Genomic DNA, 20,743 nt, shown 5'->3' on the forward strand with positions numbered 1-20,743 from the left:
TGCGAATCTTTCAAAAGATTCGCAAAACGGTGAAAAATTCGTGAAATGGAAAAATGTTGCACAGCAAAAAATATTGTTGCCCGCAACTATTCTTGCAACAATTTTTGGACACGCGACTATTCTTTTGACGCCCGCGACTATTCTTGCGCCAATTTTTGGACGCATGACTATTCTTTTGACACAACTATTCTTGTGACAATTTTTGGACGTATGACTATTCTTTTGACACAACTATTCTTTCGACAATTTTTGGACGAACGGCAAATTTTTCCACGCGGTATTTTTTCATCCGTTTTGTGAAACAATCCGTCAATTGTGAAACAATCCATCAATTGTGAAACGTGGAAATTCGCCATGAATCCATGCCTGGCAAAACATTTCGCCCATCACTACTACCTGCCAATCAATAACTTACCTTGACTTTAGCATGAAGAGTGACAGATTGGTGAGAGGGAGGCAGTGATGATTAACAGGATAATTATCTGAAATAATCATATTTAGAAAGCAGTATATTTCCATGAGACAAAGCTTATATTAAATTTTAATTGTTGTGAGAGTACCCCTAATTATCATGCTAAAATCAAAACCACAGATTAGGATCTGCCATTGGTTAAGTAAAAGCTCTTGTGAATCAAATTGTTACTGATAGTGATTCCAGCTATAAACTGGAATAAATAAAAATAAAGCTTAATATGTTTGTGCCTAAAACATTATATGTTGGTCGCATTTCAAAGAATATTGACTTAGCCCTGTGCCTTTTCTGAAGAGAGCTTTACTTTGACTTGAGAGTCTTCTTTACCCTTTATACTTGTAAAATGTTCAGTGTTTCAATTGATCTTATACTATATGACACATCAACACCTCTGGCAAGTTTGCCACCAGTACAAAAAAGCAACTGATAAGGAAGGAATTGACTTCTTGTAGTGCAGAAAATGAAGCCACACGTTGAGTTGCCCTCAAGGGAATCACACGTTGGGAAACATACAGTAAACATGGAGGCTGAAGGTAGCAGCAAGTTAACACTGAAAGAAAATGCACTTTTTAAATATACATCAACATTAACTAAACAGGGTAAGTCTAAAATGTATTTTTCAAAATGGGTCTGTTTTGATCGTACTAGCACTAGGCAAGAGCTGTTTCCCCTTTTGATGTTACTGGTGCTTTAGAGTTATTTTTAAATTGTATGTACCAAAAGTCAGTTCTCCTCCATGTCTGTTAAGGAATTCTGTCATGGTTTTGATGGTGTAGTTTTTAATATGATATTACACTGTGTGTTGTGCAAATAATTTATTTACATTTTTATTTTAAAACAATAGAGTGTAGTGTTTGTGGTCACAAAAATGGGTGTGGCCAAAAATTCCACTGTGTTATGCACGCCATTTTGTTTGTCCCTCTTTACATTTTTCAAATGTTAGGAGGTATGCCATTTACCTATTACTTTAATTGGGCATAAAGAGAGGAGTATTTTCAGTGCAGGATTAAGTGTAAGGAGCACTGTTAATGGATGCCTTTTTAAAACAGCATGTTTCCCCATAACAGTTTCCTTTTAATCAGCTTGCTTCTGTTACTTTGTTTAGGATTGAGGCATGAAATAGTAAGAAGAGGCCAATCTTGCCGAAGTGTTGCCAATGCTACCCAATAAAAGATGCAATTGACACCACTGTATGTCTAAATAAATACATATAAACAAATGTTTGTTCAATTTCTTTAATGATTGATTGTACACTTTGCTTCTTAGAACTCCTAGGAACCCACTGACGCTAAACAAGCATCAACAATCAAAATCCTTAACCACATGAAGGCAGATTTACTAAAACGTATTTTTTTCGGGTTTATATTTGTTTAAAACTCATTTCCACAAATGGCAGTCATTTATCAAAAGATCTGAACTGAAAAAGCACGAATGAAAAAAAGTCATGGAAAAGTTGTGAAAATCGTGCCTTTTATGACTTGTCACACAATAACTGCAACTTTTTAGAATTCAAGTTTTAGCACAAAAAAACACAAATTGGGGGGAAAAAAATTGAATGTTAGTAAATGCCCCCTTAAGTGTGCTGGCTAAAAGAACGCAACCCTTTTTTAAAGAATGCTCTTTGGAAAGACATGGTCTTGATTTGGTTATTTTCAAAACTCTAAACAAAAGTACTAAATTAAACTAAAATGTATTCTCTTATACTGTACAAAAGAATCTGGAGTACAACCTAAAAACATAAAGCCTCATATACAATATATTAGTCCAGTGCTTAAAATAAGCATAACTCTGTATGTGAACTGACACCAGTCATAAAAGGTACCTGCATAAGGGTCGGACTGGGCCTCCAGGAAACCAGGAAAACAGCCGGTGGGCCCCAGCGGCCCAGACCAATCCCTGTTGCCACTCCCAGGGCAATCGTTGTCCTCCCCTGATGCGTTTCCCTTATGCACGCTCAGGGGAGGACGTCGGGCGGGGGCCCCTGCGGGGGATTAGGGCTCAACCCTGACCTGCACCCAAACATGTTCAATGGCATCTGTGTACTTTATGAGTGCTAATGTACCTACCCAGGCTGCTCTGATGCCAAGAACCCTGATATTACTGCCACTCCAGGGTTCCCACAATAGACTGCGGCTAGCAAATTGCTAATGCTGTTATTAATGCCACGCATTGGCACGCTGGAAGTTAGGGTACCCCACTATTATAGTGCTAGCCACAACTTGCATCCACATCCTGAAATGTACAATAAAAACTTGTCTCCCAATCACAATGATGCTGTAAAATCTGGGGGAAAAAAGGTTGCATTCAGAAAAATTCATATTGTGGTTATAAATATATCCACAGTGGCTAAGTTAGTGTAGTCCTGAGCATTTTTTCTTATTCACAGATGTAAGTCAGATGCAGGGAGAAAGGTTTCCGACAATTGTTTGCGCTGATGACACAAATTGCTCCACCGTGTAAAATGAATTGTTTAATCTAAAAGCTCTGGTAATGTTTTTACAGAGCTCTAATTATGATTACCACTTGCTAACTATACCCAAGCAATGATACATTGGCCATTTTATCTAAATAGCTTCTCAAAGACTTGAAGCAAATAACAGACTTTTTATTATACTCAACAATCTACTTCTTTTCCCAAAGTGTACATTAACATTTCTACCATGATTCAATTTTTTTGCACTAAAACTCATGAATATGAATTGTTGTTTCCAAAATGTCTGATATTTATTAAGCACAAAGAAATTGAATAACTCAAATGCAAAACGTTGGTATCTAAAAGCATGAGTTCATGAAGAAGTCAATGGGAGTTGCCCCCCCCCCCCAAAAAAAAATGTAAGCAATTTTTTCAATTCAAGTTTTTTAAGTTTTTCAAACAAAATTTTTTTTTTTTTGAATTATGAGTAGAATGTAAATTCATTGCATTTGGCTTTATATATTACGGTTTCATTCAATCAAGCTTTTTAGATTCAAAATTTAAGTTTTGTAAAATGTAAGTTTGTTTTTACGCCTCCCCATTTGGGTAATTAAAATGACCTATAATAAGAATGTCATCTAATATACTTGCCTTGCTTTATACTGTATATTTCTATATATTTAACATGGTTTTTTTTTTGTTTTACAACATCTGTGTATTTTGCTCATATAAACCCTACAATTCCACCTCTCATCCCTTATTTCCTTCAGTGTGGTTAGCTTTAATTTTACATCCAAAAAGTAAACCGCCTTTTCCATTTCTATAGCCTTACATATATACTACAGCGAACAAAGGGAAAGTTGTGCTCACCACTAATTTTTTAAACCGTTAAGCAAAGGTGCAATGAGGCTGTGACCACAAAATTCATATAGACAGCACCAAGAGATCCTCTGCACTCGCCCATTATCAGTATAAATAGGACATTAAGACATTCTGTGCATTAAAGGAGAATGCAAGTCAAAATGTAAAAAGCATACTGCCCAATAGTCCTCCTATTGTTTAGTAAAAACGCCACACTTTTGGCTCACCTAATCAAATAGTCACACTTACTTCACATTTTCTAGAACAGGCAGCCATCTTTAAAAAGGTATTATCCCTTCCTTTCCCTCCTTGCTTCATACTGCACATGTGTTTCATTCCCTCCCCCCACCCCGGCAGATTCTGATTGGCTGGTGGGCATGTGTAGCTCAGAACAGCAGACAGGATCAAGTTACACACATGCTCAGAGAATAGGAAGGCTGCCGCTGGCACCTACAGGAAGGGGAGAGAGAGTTCAGTGATGTCACTGTAGTCTTCACACTGCTGTAGGCTGCCAGCACCATATCTCAGAGAAGCAAGCAGGGATCTGGGAATTTAGATATGCAGTAAGTACTTAAAAAGAATGCCTTTAGACTTACTTTTAATTTATATTAACCTTTCCTTGTCCTTGAAGCTACCAAGATATGCCCTCCCCTTTAAGTAACAGGGATTGTTTGTCCAATATATACTAGTCATGACTCATCCTTTGACACTGCACTGCCATGCATTTATTTTCGCTGGGGAAATTTTTTTTTCTTTTTGTGTGGTAAAAAACCCCTACATGTAAACCCCACACACACAAATTTAATCAGTGAACAGCCTCTTTGAAATCTTTCAATACCTGCCACACTGGTTGTCTAAAGGTTAATAGTAAGGCTGCAACATCCCCTTAATCACTTAGATTTCCGTCTCCTCCTGAAACCCACTCAGCCCTCTCCCTCAGGAATTTGCTTTGGCTGTTGGCTTGTGGGCATGCTCAGTTGTTCTCAGCTCAGATTACTAAACACGCCCTCCAGTCTAGCAGCCAGTAAAGAGATGGCATTGCTGGTTTCCATAGAAACCCAGCTCTAGCTGTCTGCTTCAATTTTTTTCTCCTGAGCTCAGCTTTACCATTACAGTGCTCAAACAAAGCAGAACTTTTATCTGACAGTTGTGCCTGTGTGAGCCTGTATTCTTGATGAAATGTATGCTGAATAAGGGTCTGTGTGTGTGTGCTGTTTGCAGATTTAAATGTAACTGATTATGTATCAGAGGAAAAATGGCCACCGGGTGAAACTGCTATTTGCTTTAGGAAAAAGTGATGGTGCTGGCAAGCGGAGGAGATATATGCAGTACAAATGATGCCATTTGGTTGGGGGAGGCATGCTCAACTGATATACATTGTAGGCAAATGTAGGCTTTACATGTCCTTTAATGCATTTGGTGTAAGGAAAAAACAAACTACTGGTTATCATACATCTGATATTTTTTGGTATGTTTGTAAGAAGAACATGCTAGAAGAAGTGAGCTTTAGCATCCTCCATAATCCTCTAAAGAGGTCACCATTACCTCTGTGAGATTATTTGCAGGCCCTCCCAATAGTTTGTCCATTCTTTCCACTAAAAGTAGAACCAAACTCTGAGGCCCTAGGGCCCCATCACTCCCTTCCCAAACTGCACAAGCAGCTTTTGTTTCTCAAGGCTAACAAATGCAGAGCAGCACAGAGAGTGAGCGAATCTATGCTCCTACGTGGTGATTGAAGTGATGAGGACCAGAAGCAGTTTGGAAGGAAGAAAGATTCCTCTGGAGGGGAACTAGGGTTATTTCTAAGATTTCTTTTCATTAATACCATACTTTTGCACAGAGGAGACAACAGGCACATATAGTCCAGAAGACAAATTACTCTATCTACCTTCACGATTGCTTCCTATGAATTACTGAACTTTGGTAGCCTTTGTCCTATTTATTGCCTAATCACCACAGTTTCCATATTATGTTTGTTACAGTATCTACTGTATGTGTTAATATTCAACAGCAAAATCAATGGTTAAAGTAAGCTCTGTTTATTCTGATTGTACAGGTTTCATTATGTTAACAATTTTAATAACTGCTGTACAATAAAAAATATACAGTGTAATGTATGTATTAGATAATAGTCACAACATACCTCCTTCAGCTAAGGCCCGTCATTAACCCTTTTATGCATGAAAGATTCCAAATTGCAAAGCTTCCATGCAGAGTAATTATTCATAGATGTGCAATCTAGCATTTTTGCCATCTTCTTAAGAATATCATTTTTGCCTACACATCAGCATGGCACTAAGCAATCCAATTTGGTGGCATGTCAGTCAAATTTAGAGTTATCTTTCCTTCATCACTAGTTCATTCATATTTCCCTGCATTATCAGTGGTGTCATCTGCTTTCAGCTTCTGACAAGGTCAAAATTATGGCTTTCATTTTTTCTTATATCAGAACTTTATCATTTGTACTACCTGAGCATTTAACAGTACCTTGCATAACAAACACTAACAATTTAAAAAAATCTGGTGTTCATAAAATATGTTTGAATTGTTTTTTAAAAATATACTGAAACATGAAGTTAAATATTTAGTGTTCATTTAACAAACAGGTAAACAAGGTAGGCTTATGTGGTGTGATCTGTGTTTTAGGTGCCCATAGAGTATAACACCTGATATTTATCGGTCATTAGATTATATCATTAACATGCTAGTCATTCAACTTCTCTGCCCTCAGTAGCACTACCTAAAACTTTCCTGTCATTTGGTAGTCACTTGGGGGTAGCAATTCCCTTACTTTCCAAGGTAGTCAAAGCCATTTGACCTGTGCTCTGATAAACTTCAGTCACACTTTACTGCTGATGGAATGATATCACCTCTCCCTTCCCCCCCCCCCCAGTAGCTAGTCAGCAGAACAAGATAGCAGCTCCCTGACTGCTAAAGGATTCACCTACCCTAAACAAATAGTGCTTCCATGGGCTATTAGCACTGCCGGTACGGTCCTGAATTTTATCAGGAAAAACTATACTATACCCAATAATTTAGGGATTTCTCTACATGAATCAGTATAACAAACAGGGCACAGACCGTGGACAAACACTAACTATACCATAAAAATCAGGCAGAACCCCTTTAAGCCCCTTCATGTTGTGCTATCTGACTTCCTCTCCCTTTCCATCCCTCAAATACTTTTACATCTTCCTTGTGCTTTTTTCTCTCCCCATACACCTTCAGTTTTAATTTTTCTTCTATGATTTTTTTTTCTTTTTTTTTTCTCAAATACCTTTTGAGATTCTTTCTAAGGAAGTTGCACACCATCATTTACTTTTATTCCCTGCTGTAGGCTTGGCCTTGTACATGCACACTATAGTATCATTGCTGATTTTCATATACTTTGCATGCACAAGGCTAAGGCTATGCAAGGGATTGCTGGGAATTAGAAGAAGAATGGCCATGTGGTATGCACACTCAGTGAATACATTTTTCCTTGTCCTTCCAGTTTGGACTGTTTTTTTATTTCCCCCTTTGTTTTGGGAGGAGAAATAATGACAAAAAGGTTTCTTTAAACAACTTTCCTTCAGCAAGTAAAGAATAATGTTATATATTGCTTGTACAGTTTCTTACCTACACTCCAGTCAACTTCTTCAATTGCATCGCCATATATCCCATGACTACTTTTACCTTTGAAATTCTGAGAAGCATATAGAGCTGTATGGACCTGAACATAGGACATAAATAGAAGAAATGGTGTATCTTTGTTGCTGTAAGACAAATAAAGTTACACTTAAGGTTACACATTTTCATTAGCATATTAGCATAGAAAAACACATTTTTTCCAAACTTGCAAATACACATGCTCAAACTAAATATAATGTAAAATAAATACTAAATATTTCTAAAGGCATTGTGCCAAGGACCTGAAAACTGCAGTCAAATCCTGTAACTAGGGACAGAGCCACATGAATTGCCTAGCACAGTAGCTGCCTAGCACAGAAAAAGCGAAAGGCATTAAAAAATGAATACCATTCATGAAGAGTTGAAACTGAATTAAGCAAAAATGCTTATAAAATGACGAAAATAACGCTATTTCAATGCATTTTTACATTTTCCTGTCAAAAAAGAGTTGCCAATTTACGAAGTGTTGAAAACTGTTCTATTAACAAATAGAAAGAGAAATAGTTGTCAACAATGAAATAGTAACATGTTAATATCATTCCTATCACCTTTATACCATTTTGGACTTTGCAATTTATTTTTGACAAGTTGGTAAATGTCAAATTGCCTTTCACTCATTTTGCCAAAAACTATTTTTTTTTAGTCTTCCACAGGAAATAATGCTTTTCACCAGTTTCAAAGCTAAGAAATGATTTATAAATAGACATGAGGGATCAAACCTAGTTACAACACGAAGATATATAAAGCAACAACAATTAAACATTTCTAAAAAAGATTTTATAAACATATTATGGATTGCTTTTAAGGAAAACTTGTAACCTGAGATTTTCTGAATAACAGCTCCTTAAAGGGGAACTCTACCCAAACAAAGCTTTTTAAAAATGAAACGTAATTTCAAGCAACTTTTAAATATTCATCAGGTAAAAAATATGCAGCCTTTTCATGATTTTTAATGTAATAATAAGGTTTGGAACAGTTACCTAAGCCCAGCCCCCTGTTGATCTGACAGACTACTTTGAGACTTAAATAAAATGTACCAGTAGTCAGTTGTCCTCAGCCTGCCTTCAGCCTGCATTCTCCAAATCCCACAATCCCCTGCACACATGATCTCAATAAGGAAAGTGGCATTACAATGCAATGCATTGTGAGTTATGTAGTTCCTGCATGCTGTCTGTAAGCTGTGGAGAAGTTATTTGTAACATCAGTGTTTTTGTCCCTCCTCCCCTGCCAGGATTTAAAATGATGCAGAAAGAGAAGAACTTTTCAACAGTTGCATTTCAGCATATAAAAATGTTATTTATTAATACTTTTTGAAGAAACAGGTTACAGTGATAAGTATATTAGGGGTTTCTGTGTTGTGTGGGGCACATTAACAAATTCTGGTTCAGATGCCAGAGTTCCCATTTAAGGCTACTAAATAAATAAAAAACATTACAGGATTATATTGCCACCAGCATGGATTTATGTTGGTATCGTTAACATCGAGTACAAGGTGCTGCCTTATTATTACAAAAAAGCAAAATCTGCAAAAATGCTTCTGTTATATTCTAGATATTTTTGGTTTGAGAAGTTTTGAGATAATAGATCCCATACTTGCAGTTGAAATAAAAAAGAAAATTAATTGAAGAATGACTGATTTCACAATTCTGACTGTCTTTAAATCTCGACCTAGGGACATGAGCTCAATCAGTTGGTATGTAAAAAAGTTGCATAATCACTATCTGAACTTCCAAAAAGAAATATGCTTTTTGCATAGAATGCTTTTTGCAAGGCAACCATGAAAGACTGTCTGAGTGCTCACTGGGATCCTCAGCCTCCATAGGCTCACAGTGTAATGCAACCCCTCAATTTGTGCCATTGTGAAGTCCTTTTACTTTGAATAGAGATTTTGGGAGTTAAAGAGCCTCTACTTTCCATAGTGGGTGGTGCACAGATTCTCTTGACAACACATGGACTTCAAGTCCCAGAATTCATCACATCACAACTGGAGGAGATACATACAGGCCCAGACTGGGAATCTTTAGGGAAAAGCATGTCACTAATTATACGCTCTGTGGAGAGCTATTTGGGCATCTGTGAACTTGGAATGCTAGGACCTATTTTAAATCTCAGTCCAAACCTGGCTGAAAGACACAATGAGCCTAAAGGGTCTTGGAAATTGTTTTTATAATGAATCATGGTTTCTTTTGAGTCTAAGGAATCAGGTATGTGTCTTTAAAAATCTCCACCCAGTGTAAGAGCCAACTGCCTACAGTAGATAGGATTCACAAGTGATACTTTGGGCCCATTTAGGTGACCTTCCTGTGTATTCAAGAGCTCTATGCAAACTGCTTTCACATGTGAGCAGATTGTATAATATCTGGTCAGATATTCCAGTAAATAAGTATGCATGCACATAAACAGTTTTTTCTATGTACTACAAATGCAAATGATTTGCAATGACACTTTTTTTTTATTAACTACTGTCACAGTTTAGGCACAAATGTCATTATTCTATTTCATTTACTTATTGAACAGTAAATTGATCATGTCTGTCCACAACCCATGGTTTTATAGCTCCTTATAACCAAATAAAGGTCTTTGACTTTGAAAAAGTATCTTTTTAAATAGAAAAGTGCAAGATACATGCTTTGTTAATTCTAAAGGTTAAGTATGGCATTTCCTGACCTTTATAAAATCCGAACTGTCTATGAATTAGGCCATTTATTAGCAGGGCTTAAGTAATAAATGCATTAAAATTTAAAGTACATTAATTACTATCTATTCACATTTTATATTATTGTAAAACTCCTAGTGACTAAATTAATGGATGTAGCATGCTTCAGTAATTACAAGCAGTATAACCAATAACTATCCTGCCAATCATAAAATTCAGCTCTGAAAAGATTTCAAGCAGCTGCATTGCAGGGGATTTCATTTTTTTAAACTATGAATTACTTAGAGAAGGAACAATGGAAAAAAAAAAGTATATTGATTTCTTTTTTCCCGTGCGACAGCAAAAAGGAAAAAAAAACCACCTAATCTATTTACAATTAACGAGCAGAGAAAATTGCTCACTTAATTTCAGCGGTCATTGTACTGTGTGAATCTTCAGCAGAATGTCTTTGTGTTGTGCCTTTCTTATGTGTTTTGACCACAATCAAATTAGGATATAATAATATACGCCCTATTGTAAAACACAAGGCATTAGAATTCAGCAAGGAGTATCATAACCACATAAACCAACAAGGCCATTGGTTTCATGGGTTCACACTCTGAGGTGACAGCCTTGTATTTTACAGTAGGGGGAAACAGTACTTCTTGGAATACATGAATTTTAACTTGTTTTTTATTATGATGTTATGTCGATCTGTATTTGTGGTTCATGTAATTCTGTTAATGGTTTTGGACATTTCTAGATAATTTGATATTGAATTATGAGCCACAGTCATATTAGAATGATTGGTTTTTCCCTTTTAGATCCAACTGACTAACATAATGTTAAAGGTATTCTACTTGGGAATTACAATTAAACATTCCACATACACAGGGTATGTAGCTGGGTTTGTGTTTATTAGATCTGTCACACTATTCTGCATATGATCACTTGCAATTCACAAAAACACCCAGTAACACTATACTACACCTGGAGGGTCACACCAAACTTGCTACATACTAATGGTTTGCAAGTTAACTGCAATCTGATGGAAGTCTCTAAACTAAACAGTATGGAGCATGTGCAGTGAATCAGCAGAAAAGAAAATGGAGAGCTACTGGGGCATTTTGGAGGCACAGCTCTTCCCTGCTAAAGGGCTGTGGTTGCCCTGGGATGGTAAAGAAGCCCAAAAAATAATGTACAGCATTTCTACCTTACAGTTTATTTACAGAATAGAGGGTTAGTTTTGAAAACTTGGCAAATGTGCCAGCGGGCAATAACCCACAGCAACCATTTGAACTGCTGGATTCATTGTTCTACCTACAGCTGGCTGAAAAAAGCTGACCACTAATTGGTTGCTATTGGTTACTGCCCACTGGAAAATTTGCCCTGTGTTGATAAATGAGCCCCAAGACTTGTGCCAAGAGCAGAAAAATGGCAGCAGTTGGCACTTTCCACACTGGGTTCAGCTTTTTACTGCTGCTGGTCTCTCTCCATTCAGTGCACAGAGACCTGCTGCTTCCCTCGTGAATACAGTGCTGACTGCAGTAGTGCTGTATCAATCCCTGTTTCACTTACTTATAATACTGACTGAATGGCTTTGGTCAGATTTGGACAGACACAGGAAAGACCAAATGTCTTTGCTTGGTTGGCCAGTGTAGGGAAACAAAGAGGGAGAAATAGCCTCCGTCACTAGTAGAAAGATTCTATGTGCTGAGGAGAAGCATTGGCAGTCTTCTTTCTAAACGGACTGTAATTCAAAGTGATTTCCAATAATATTGCAAACTGTTAATAGGAATCACAGATAGCAATGTAGTATCAATTCTTTCAGAACTCACTGTCCAACATTACTTTTCCTTGTATGACCACCTTACATTTTAATGAGATGAAACAGACAGGCAAACATTTAATGAGGGAAAAAATGCATTTGTGTCAACAAAAAAGAAAGAACTTACCTCTTAATAAAATGTAAAGCTTCTCTTGTAATTCTCTGTGTAAAATTATCAAACACTAATGGTTGCTGAATAATCTTATAGTTTCTCATTAAAAAGCAATTCAAGTAATGGAAATTCCAAAAAAAGAGTATCACAGCACCCAACAAAACAGAGGTAAAGGAAGCAATGTAAAAAATGCGCTTCCAAGGAATGGCGACTAGTCCTGTGCAGGAAATCAGAACAAATGTGAACAGTGCTAGAGATGAAATCTGAAACATTGCCCTGATATATTCTGCAGCTCCTGCAACAAATACACTTCCATGGCCGGGGATGCAGTCCCTGAGGTTTGTAGTTGTAATCCCATAGAAATAATCAAATCCATGGTTAAGAGGATGATGACAAAAATCATCGTTTTTTTCACAGTTCAGTCCAAGGTGCCATTTTCCTACATGCAAATAAAGACAAATAATGTTATAACAGATCTGCGGATTATTTATTTCATTACATTAACTATTAAGTAGCCATACAGTCCTGTAGCCATTAGGCACATATGAGGCATTCATGTTTCTTTTTTTTTTGAGTAACATTAAAAAAGCATCAAAAATGTAAACCATTAATGGACAATTGTTTGAATTGATACTAATCTGGTTAGGTATTAGTAAAGGGAAACTATACCCCTGAACAATAGCAGGCCTCTGTCTATCAATATAACATTAAATAGCCCATATTTAAAACACACAAAATTATATTTCTTTAACAATATGCTCTGTCATGTCAATGAAGCAGGGCAGAATATTGCAGACAAAACCACGTGACAGTTTATCCTTTTATTTTGTAGAAACCAACGACAAATTCCTCTATGGATAACTAAACGCAGTTCTGAAGTCCCACAAAAGTCTATACAAAGTCCAAATAAAACTCCAAGTGAATAAGGGCCAAAGGGTAGTGAAGTTGTAGATCCAATGTGCAGTTGTTCCCTCTCTCTGAAGACTCACTTCCAAGCTCTCTTTGGGGCTCTTTTTATACCCCGTTGGCCCAGCCTCCCAGCAAATCCCTTTTGTTACTATGCAGGAGTGGGGAGATTTATAGGTGCCAAGATAACTGGATTATCTGCCTATTGTTTCCAATCAGGCTGGGGCAGACTTGTTGGAGCCATTGGGTATCAGTCCCTAATCTCATCAGAGAGAAATGAAATCTATTCCGCCATTGTTTATCACAAACCTGTCATATGCTCTATTGATATAATCCAGAACTGAATTTAAGTTTTATCAAATATATATGGCTGATATAAGACTGACTCACAAAGCAAGGGCACAGAAACATCCCTTTTCAATTAGGGAACAGATCTGTGTCCTTTACTCCCACATTTCTTAATGCTTATATTACAATGTGCATCTTGCCCTGTAGTTGTAAAACACAAAGCATCTCTACATGGTGGTTTAAGGTCAACATTTACTGGTATAGCTATCTCAATTTGACATGATTATTTAGTAAGTCACTTGTATAATAAAATTATATGTTAAGTCTGCCTTAACAGACTGACACCAGAAATCTAACTGATAGTGACAAGGAAATGAATACATAAACCACATGGCTGATTCCCTTCACTAATTTCCCAATTAACTTTATTCTCTTTTTCCAAACAAAAAAATATGCTCTGTTATATTTCAATGTCTTATTTTAAATTGGTCTTTTTTTTCAAGCCTTTGTTTAACTCTATAGGTATGGTAGGGACCACCTCAGGTTATAAAATGTAGATTTTAGGAAATCAGTGTTTAATCTACGATCCATCCTCTCATCACCTTGGCAATTAGTTAATAGTGTAAGCAATTTAGTTGTGCGATTTAGAAATTGTACCTCAAAATTCATTTTGGCAATCCTGCCACAATTGATAACTGCAAAGATAAGGGTTTGGTAGAAACACCACACATTAAAACTTTTTTCTTTACCCCAACTAACCACACACACAGGGTGGGTAATACCAAAAAGAAACCTTCAGTCTGCTCTTAACCCTACATGAAGACTTGGAAGACTTTGCTTTGTTGGTATTTTAAATGGTAAAAAAAAATCCTTAGTTTAAGCACATCATAAAAATACTACCAGGCACATTAAATATATGGTATATATAGGAAGGGGATTTAGAGTTCAAATACTGCCAAACCTGTTACTATAACTCTTTATAAACATTCACTACTTGAGGGCCAACATCATATGTATCCTTAGAATTAATTGTAGGGATCTACATGCAAACATTTTTTTTGTAATGTCATTTTTTTTTTAAAAAAAGGAAAAAATTGTAGAAAAAAATCAGTTCTTTTCCTGTCCTGTTGCATTGGCAAATAGCTCACTGAGCAATATAACAGGAGTGCTGAAACGTGGAATTCATCATGAGTAATCTTGGGGGTTACATCTTGAGAGCCCCATTCATCATTAGATGTGAAAGGGGTAATGCCACACATTTCTACCTTCTAATACTTCAGATAAAACATTTTAAGAACTGTGGTAGAACAAGTGAACACTTTCCCAATCTCAACTGCTATCCATCATCCTTTCACATCAAACAATTGTGCAAATGCCCTGGAGAGCATATTCCCCTAAAGAAAAGAGCAGAGGGACAACAGTTACATTTCAGTAGCTTAGTTTTCCTTTCTGCAAAAAAATAAATAATACAATAATTCCATCAATAAGGCATCCAATAATCCTATGAAATGTTTCACTTTGAGAGATCAGTTTTATCAGTAAAAATGCCTTCCAGGTATTGTTTGTGACTTAGTGTACTACAAAGACTGTAAATGCCCATAGCAGCATAACTCTTAGCTGAGGTTTACATTTTTACATTGATGCCAAACCACTCCCCACAAAAGAGTAAATTTAAAAGCACGTAAAGCAGAAATAGAAGTCTGATCACAACAGAAGACAATGACACTCATAGCAGGTTCTCATTATATTATATTTTTAGGACAAAATGCGGTGTCAAAATGCCACAGTCCTAATAAGATAAATGGAAACTACTGGTATCACATCACAAGTGAGCAGCTATTGCCCGAAACATGTGGGCAAACGCGACAATTCTCTTTATCTATAATGGGAAGTGCTTTGAGAAATTCATGTTTGGCCAGCAGAAGACTGATAAAACTAATTACTGGTAACTGCACTGATGCAATTTATTTCCTGCGTTAGTAAATTAGCTTCATATTGATTATGTGGAAAACCATATAAATACATTAAAGGCACAGTATACACCTAAACATCTTGCATTGAAAATGTATTTTGCCTATTATTTTTTTCTTTAAAAAAAAACAAGTTTTTTGCCATATTACAAGTTTGATAGTTGGGTTCTTTCCTGAACTTCCCATCCACCTTACTTTATAAACAGGGCAATTTGTTCAGAGCTCCCCATCTACCTTTGGACAAAAGAATATCTCCCTTCTCTAAAAATGAGCTAATCAAATGCTGCTGCTTAGACAATGGACAGGTAATTAGTGGACAGGTAATTAGTTTTATTAACTTCCTCTGTGCTCTGTGGGCCCAGGAGGTGCTAAAGTGAAACTGGAACAATTTTTTTTGTGTGCCAATAAACAAAAACAATTGATATTTCTTTGCTAAAACAAGCCCTATTGATTGAGCTCATGTTGAAAAGGGATGTATATTGTCCCTTTAAATAAGTCACCCTAAAATCATTCCATTTATGAAATGGAAAACCACTTTCTAAAATGACCATGTTTCCAGAAGTCTTATTTATGAATACAACTGCAAAGTTGTATACTTACTGAAGCTATTCCTTAAATATACTTGCTTGCATTTCCACATGGTTTGGCTAAGCACCATTCAGGCCATCCCAGTCTGCTTTAGAGTTTTCATTGATGCTAGGGAACCCTGGAGTTACTGCTACCTTGGTCCATGGTTCCCCCTATTTTGTCAATAGCCACAAGAGACTTGTGGCAAGTGAATTGCGCTTTAAAAAACACTATGTGCACTGCAAGCCAGAAGTGACAACCACCCTCTGAACAACCATTTATGTTTTCAGAAGGCTCAATTCAGAGTGCAAGTGTGGTTTGCTAACCAGGACATTCAATTGCATGTGTATTGATAGTATTTGTTAAAGGCATCCAAACATACTCCTTGCACTTCCGGATAGTTGCACTGAGTGCCAAAGCCCCCCAGTATGCTCAGATGAATTATGTACAAGTGTGGTTACTGATGTTAGAGAACTCTGAATGGACATGGTCTAAGTCAACGATCCCCAAACAGTGGGCAATGAGCAATATGTTGCCCACCACCCCCTTTGATGTTGCTCCCCATGGCCTCAAAATAGGTGCCCATTTTTACATTTGGGGCTTGAAGGCAAGTTTTGGAAGCACAGAAACAGTTTTACCCCAAGCAGAGCCTCCTGCAGTCCACATGAGGCAACTAAATAGCCAATCATAATCCTTATTTGGCATCTCCAAAGAACTTTTTTAATGCTTGTGTGGTTCACCAACCCTTTTTACATCTGAGTGTGCCTTATAAGCACAACAGGCTTGCCATGATGAGTGATGGCTTCCCCACTGATAATGCATTGCATTGTGGGGGAAAAGCAATTTACATCTGAAAACTGCATCTGGTCTATTTATCTGAAAAACTCCAAAACATACTATATACAGTAAATATATTACTTTGTACAGTGAATAGTAGTTAATGGGTTTAGAGTTTTAGCATTACAGCTTATTTACCTAAAGTTATATATGGGATCACCATGTATTTACATTTATGTGTTTAGATCATCCTACCTATAATTGCTGTAGAGTAACCAGCCTTCTTTAGAACTGTAGCAAATGTTAATTCGTCAGTAGACAGTCCACCAGATGATGCAGAAAATATAAACACTCCCATTCTGGACTCAGAGGCCATGCCTAAATATAGGAAAAACACATATGTAATGTTCCAATAGTCATTCATTGTGCTATGGCTTTTATTTAGAAGTCTAAAATACAGTAACTGATCTTAAGAAAATCACTTTGGACAGGAGTTATGAGATTTAGAAATATTTTGAGAAAAATATATTAGTCAATGGGCATTAGCTCGCTGTATTTTATTTTATTTCAATCAATAGGCATTTTGTCGCTTTTTTTTTGCACATTGTAGCCAATAGGCTAGAAGAGACACTATTATGTGCAGTAATGAAGGTGCACTTAATGCCCAGAATAATAATGAAAAAGAACATACAAACTATTAATGCAGAAACCTTCTAACATTGTTAAAATGAACATATTTCCTCATTAAAAGTAGCAGAAAATATAGTATATTCTATGATGATGGAAAGTCTCCAGGGCCGCCTGCTCTTTTACAGTAAATTCCCTAAAGATATGCACTCTCTCATTATGGCAGGTGTGAAGACTATAGATAGTATATCTACTCTCAAGCAACCAAGCCAGTAGACTTCTCTATGCAACACTGATCCCTGTAGTATGTAATGCAGAATTAATACAGTAGCAATTGAACTGCTAAGTTTTACCAGCATCACTTTTTATTTAGCAAACGTTTCTCCCAAAACGCGGTTTGCTCTAGCACATTGTTCTTCTTGACACAAGTATTGAGTGTTCTGAAATTCCACTTTCTCAATCGGTGACAGAGCATATGTTTTAGCAAACAAAGACTGAGGAAGAGAGGGATGTGGATTTATATTGTTGTATGTTTCACCTCGGTATAATATATTAAACTACGGGTATCAACCGACAGAATTGAACAGTGGCTAGCAGCAACATTTTAAGGAATAGGTGTATCTTTCGGTAATTTATTGTCCAAAAAGATTCATTTTTCATGTATAATATGTTTTGCTGAACAAACTGATCATGATATAAAGAGTAGGAAAGATAAATGGGGAGACAACTCTTACACGACCCTATTAGAGATGGTATTAATCGCTACACGCTTAACAGTTTAAGAAAGAGTGTTTCTTGTGTTCAGATGTTCTTGTGGTATACAAAGAATGGGATTGAATATTTAAGACTAACCATTTCCAGAATACTGAAAAATAAAATCTATAATCCTATTTTCATATGACATGGGGTTTTTTTTTGCTCTAAAACAAATTTCTTCTTCTGAAAGAAGAATATGAATACATCTAATGATTCTGTTGTTTTTCAAGTGATGAATCACGGCTGAAATACAGCTCACTACATCTACTCAGGAAACAATCCTCAAATCATAATAATAAATCCTGCAAATAAATTTTATATAACACAGGCCCATAAAATTGACAGAGCTTCTGTTATATAGCCTGAAGTGAAGAGATATCTTTTATTTTTAGAAGACACTGGGAGTAATGAATCTAACTCTAAGAGAATTCCAAGTCTTTTATCCTTATAATTATCAAAGTTTCTTTGCCATCAAGAGGAAATATAACAGGCTCTGTCCCAAGAGAAGCATTCACTACTGAAGCACATGACTTCCCGATTACTAAAATATAATTCTGTTAAGGATCTTAAGCTCTCTTTAGATATAGGGAAACATCTAGCCAAAATTTACTAAATAAACATCACTTCTTATAGAGGCGTGCTCTAGGTATACATGTCCCCCACAATAACAACAAATCGACTTTTGTGAAATTCATGAATTCTGGACCTCATTTAATATGCTACCTTCATGTATAAAACACAAAAAGACATAATTTTGCAACTATAAAATGTGTTTTAGAAAAGAAACACCACTTACATAGGACAAATCAATCAGAAAGGTAAATTATAACCTATTTGCCTAAGTAATATTTACATATGTTGACATTTTTCCATACATAGTTTTATTTCTGTTCAGGTTTCTATTCAATACAGATATTATTATCCAGAATGCTTGGGACTTTGTATTTTATTGGACAAGGGATCTTTAAGCCTTCCAAAAATCATTTAAAAGTTAAATAAACCCAATAGAAGTTTTTTGCCACCAATATGGATTTATGCAGCATACCATCAAGTACTAGATATTGTCTTATTATTACAAAGAGAAAGGGGATCATTTTTAAAAATTATGATTATTTGGTTAAAATGGGAGCTGGCCTTCCCATAATTCAGAGCTTTCTGTATAACAGGTTTCCTGATAAGAGATCTCATAACTGTAATAAGTATGGAAATAGTCTTGCTGCTTCTTCTAAATAAATATATTCTTGTGTGTGCAGCTTAATTATGAAAAATATAGTAGAATGTGTGCATGGTTTACTAATGGAATTTTAAATTGGCTTTCCAGATCCACATGAGAACCATTGCTTATATTGTTATTCTACACATTGCAAAAGTTCTGGGTCATTGGCTAAGAACATTCACGCTAAGATATCTGAAGAGCCCCTCCCCTCCAGGTAAATCAATCAACTGTAAAGTACTTTACTGGGCCAATAATAATCCATCTGAAATAAGAAAAAGTGCCGATTAGATCATCTTGATGAACATTTAGGGGGTCATTTACTGTTTGCTTTTTTTCCCGATTCTGATTTTTAGCACTAAAAGTTACAACTTTTTCGAGATTCACTATGTGTCCAAAAGGCTAAAAATCTGAATCCGACAATTCACCAGCTAAAACTTGCCGAGATCATGTAGAAGTCAATGGCAGATATCCCTTCCCTTTCTGAAAGATCCTTCTTTTGCCTTGTAGAGGTTTTGGAGTTTTGACTTTGATTCGGATTTCTAAGTAAATGTCAGACATTCGTGGAAATGAGTTTACTCAAATTAAAAAAAATATAAAAATGAGAAACATTAGCATTTTAGTAAATTGGTCCCTTACAAGAGTGCCATGAGACGGTTCTCTCCAATATTATTCCAGTTTTGCTAAAAGGACCAGCATGCATACAAAGACAACTACATACACTATGGGGCACATTTATCAAAGTCCGAATTTCGGACATTAAAAAGCACGGTAGAAAAATTCGGATTAAATCCGATATTTTCTGATGTGCGCTTAAAGTACGAAAATTTCAGATCGTGGTCACATGAAAATATCTTAAAAGGCACAAAAAATTTCTGACTTTGAAACTTCTGTGCATGTTTTTGGAAGCCTCCCATAGGACTCAATGGCACTCTGCAGCTCCAACCTGGCCCAAGGAAAGTCTCCCATAGGGCTCAATGGCACTCTGCAGCTCCAACCTGGCCCAAGGAAAGTCTCCCATAGGGCTCAATGGCACTCTGCAGCTCCAACCCGGCCCAAGGAAAGTCTCCCATAGGGCTCAATGGCACTCTGCAGCTCCAACCCGGCCCAAGGAAAGTCTCCCATAGGGCTCAATGGCATTCTGCAGCTCCAACCTGGCCCAAGGAAAGTCTCCCATAGGGCTCAATGGCACTCTGCAGCTCCAACCTGGCCCAAGGAAAGTCACAATACTGAAGCTTGAATGAATTCCAAAACTTTCGTACTTGTTGCAAAAAATACGATTTTGTGGCACAAACTGATGCAAAGTACGGAAAAGTTGCGCAAATTAACGAAAATATTTGGACTACCCTAAACATAATGCCATACAATTACAGGAGTGCTGGCTATCCAAAATAATTTCACAGAATATCTCAGACAGGTTTTCTAAGCTTGTTCAAATCAAATACACAGGAGTATGCTGTGTTTTTTTGCCTTATGCACCGACGTAGGTGTACCTTATATATTGTCTAATAATAGGCATAATTTCAAATCCATCTTTGTGCCCATTCAAAGTGATTTTTTTTGCAGCAATCAGTATATTTAGGGGATCTGCACTAATAGTTTGAATATTTATTTATTTGGTCAAATTAGCACTCCAAGAAAACCCTCAA

At 36.5% G+C, this 20,743-nt stretch overlaps 1 protein-coding gene across 4 annotated transcripts in view; it reads right to left on the reverse strand.

Moving 5' to 3' along the window:
- sts (steroid sulfatase) overlaps positions 1-20,743 on the reverse strand; it is a 106,714-nt gene that overhangs the window by 58,008 nt on the left and 27,963 nt on the right. For all 4 annotated transcript variants that reach the window (XM_031896683.1, XM_002938968.5, XM_018091434.2 and 1 more), the window contains 3 exons: positions 16,754-16,876; positions 12,006-12,429; positions 7,365-7,501 (listed from right to left, as the gene is read on the reverse strand). In XM_031896683.1, the coding sequence (XP_031752543.1) occupies positions 7,365-7,501; positions 12,006-12,429; positions 16,754-16,876 (684 nt within the window). The remainder of the gene's footprint in view (positions 1-7,364; positions 7,502-12,005; positions 12,430-16,753; positions 16,877-20,743) is intronic.

Source organism: Xenopus tropicalis, chromosome 2 (genome assembly GCF_000004195.4).
Source record: "Xenopus tropicalis strain Nigerian chromosome 2, UCB_Xtro_10.0, whole genome shotgun sequence".
NCBI lineage: Eukaryota > Metazoa > Chordata > Amphibia > Anura > Pipidae > Xenopus > Xenopus tropicalis.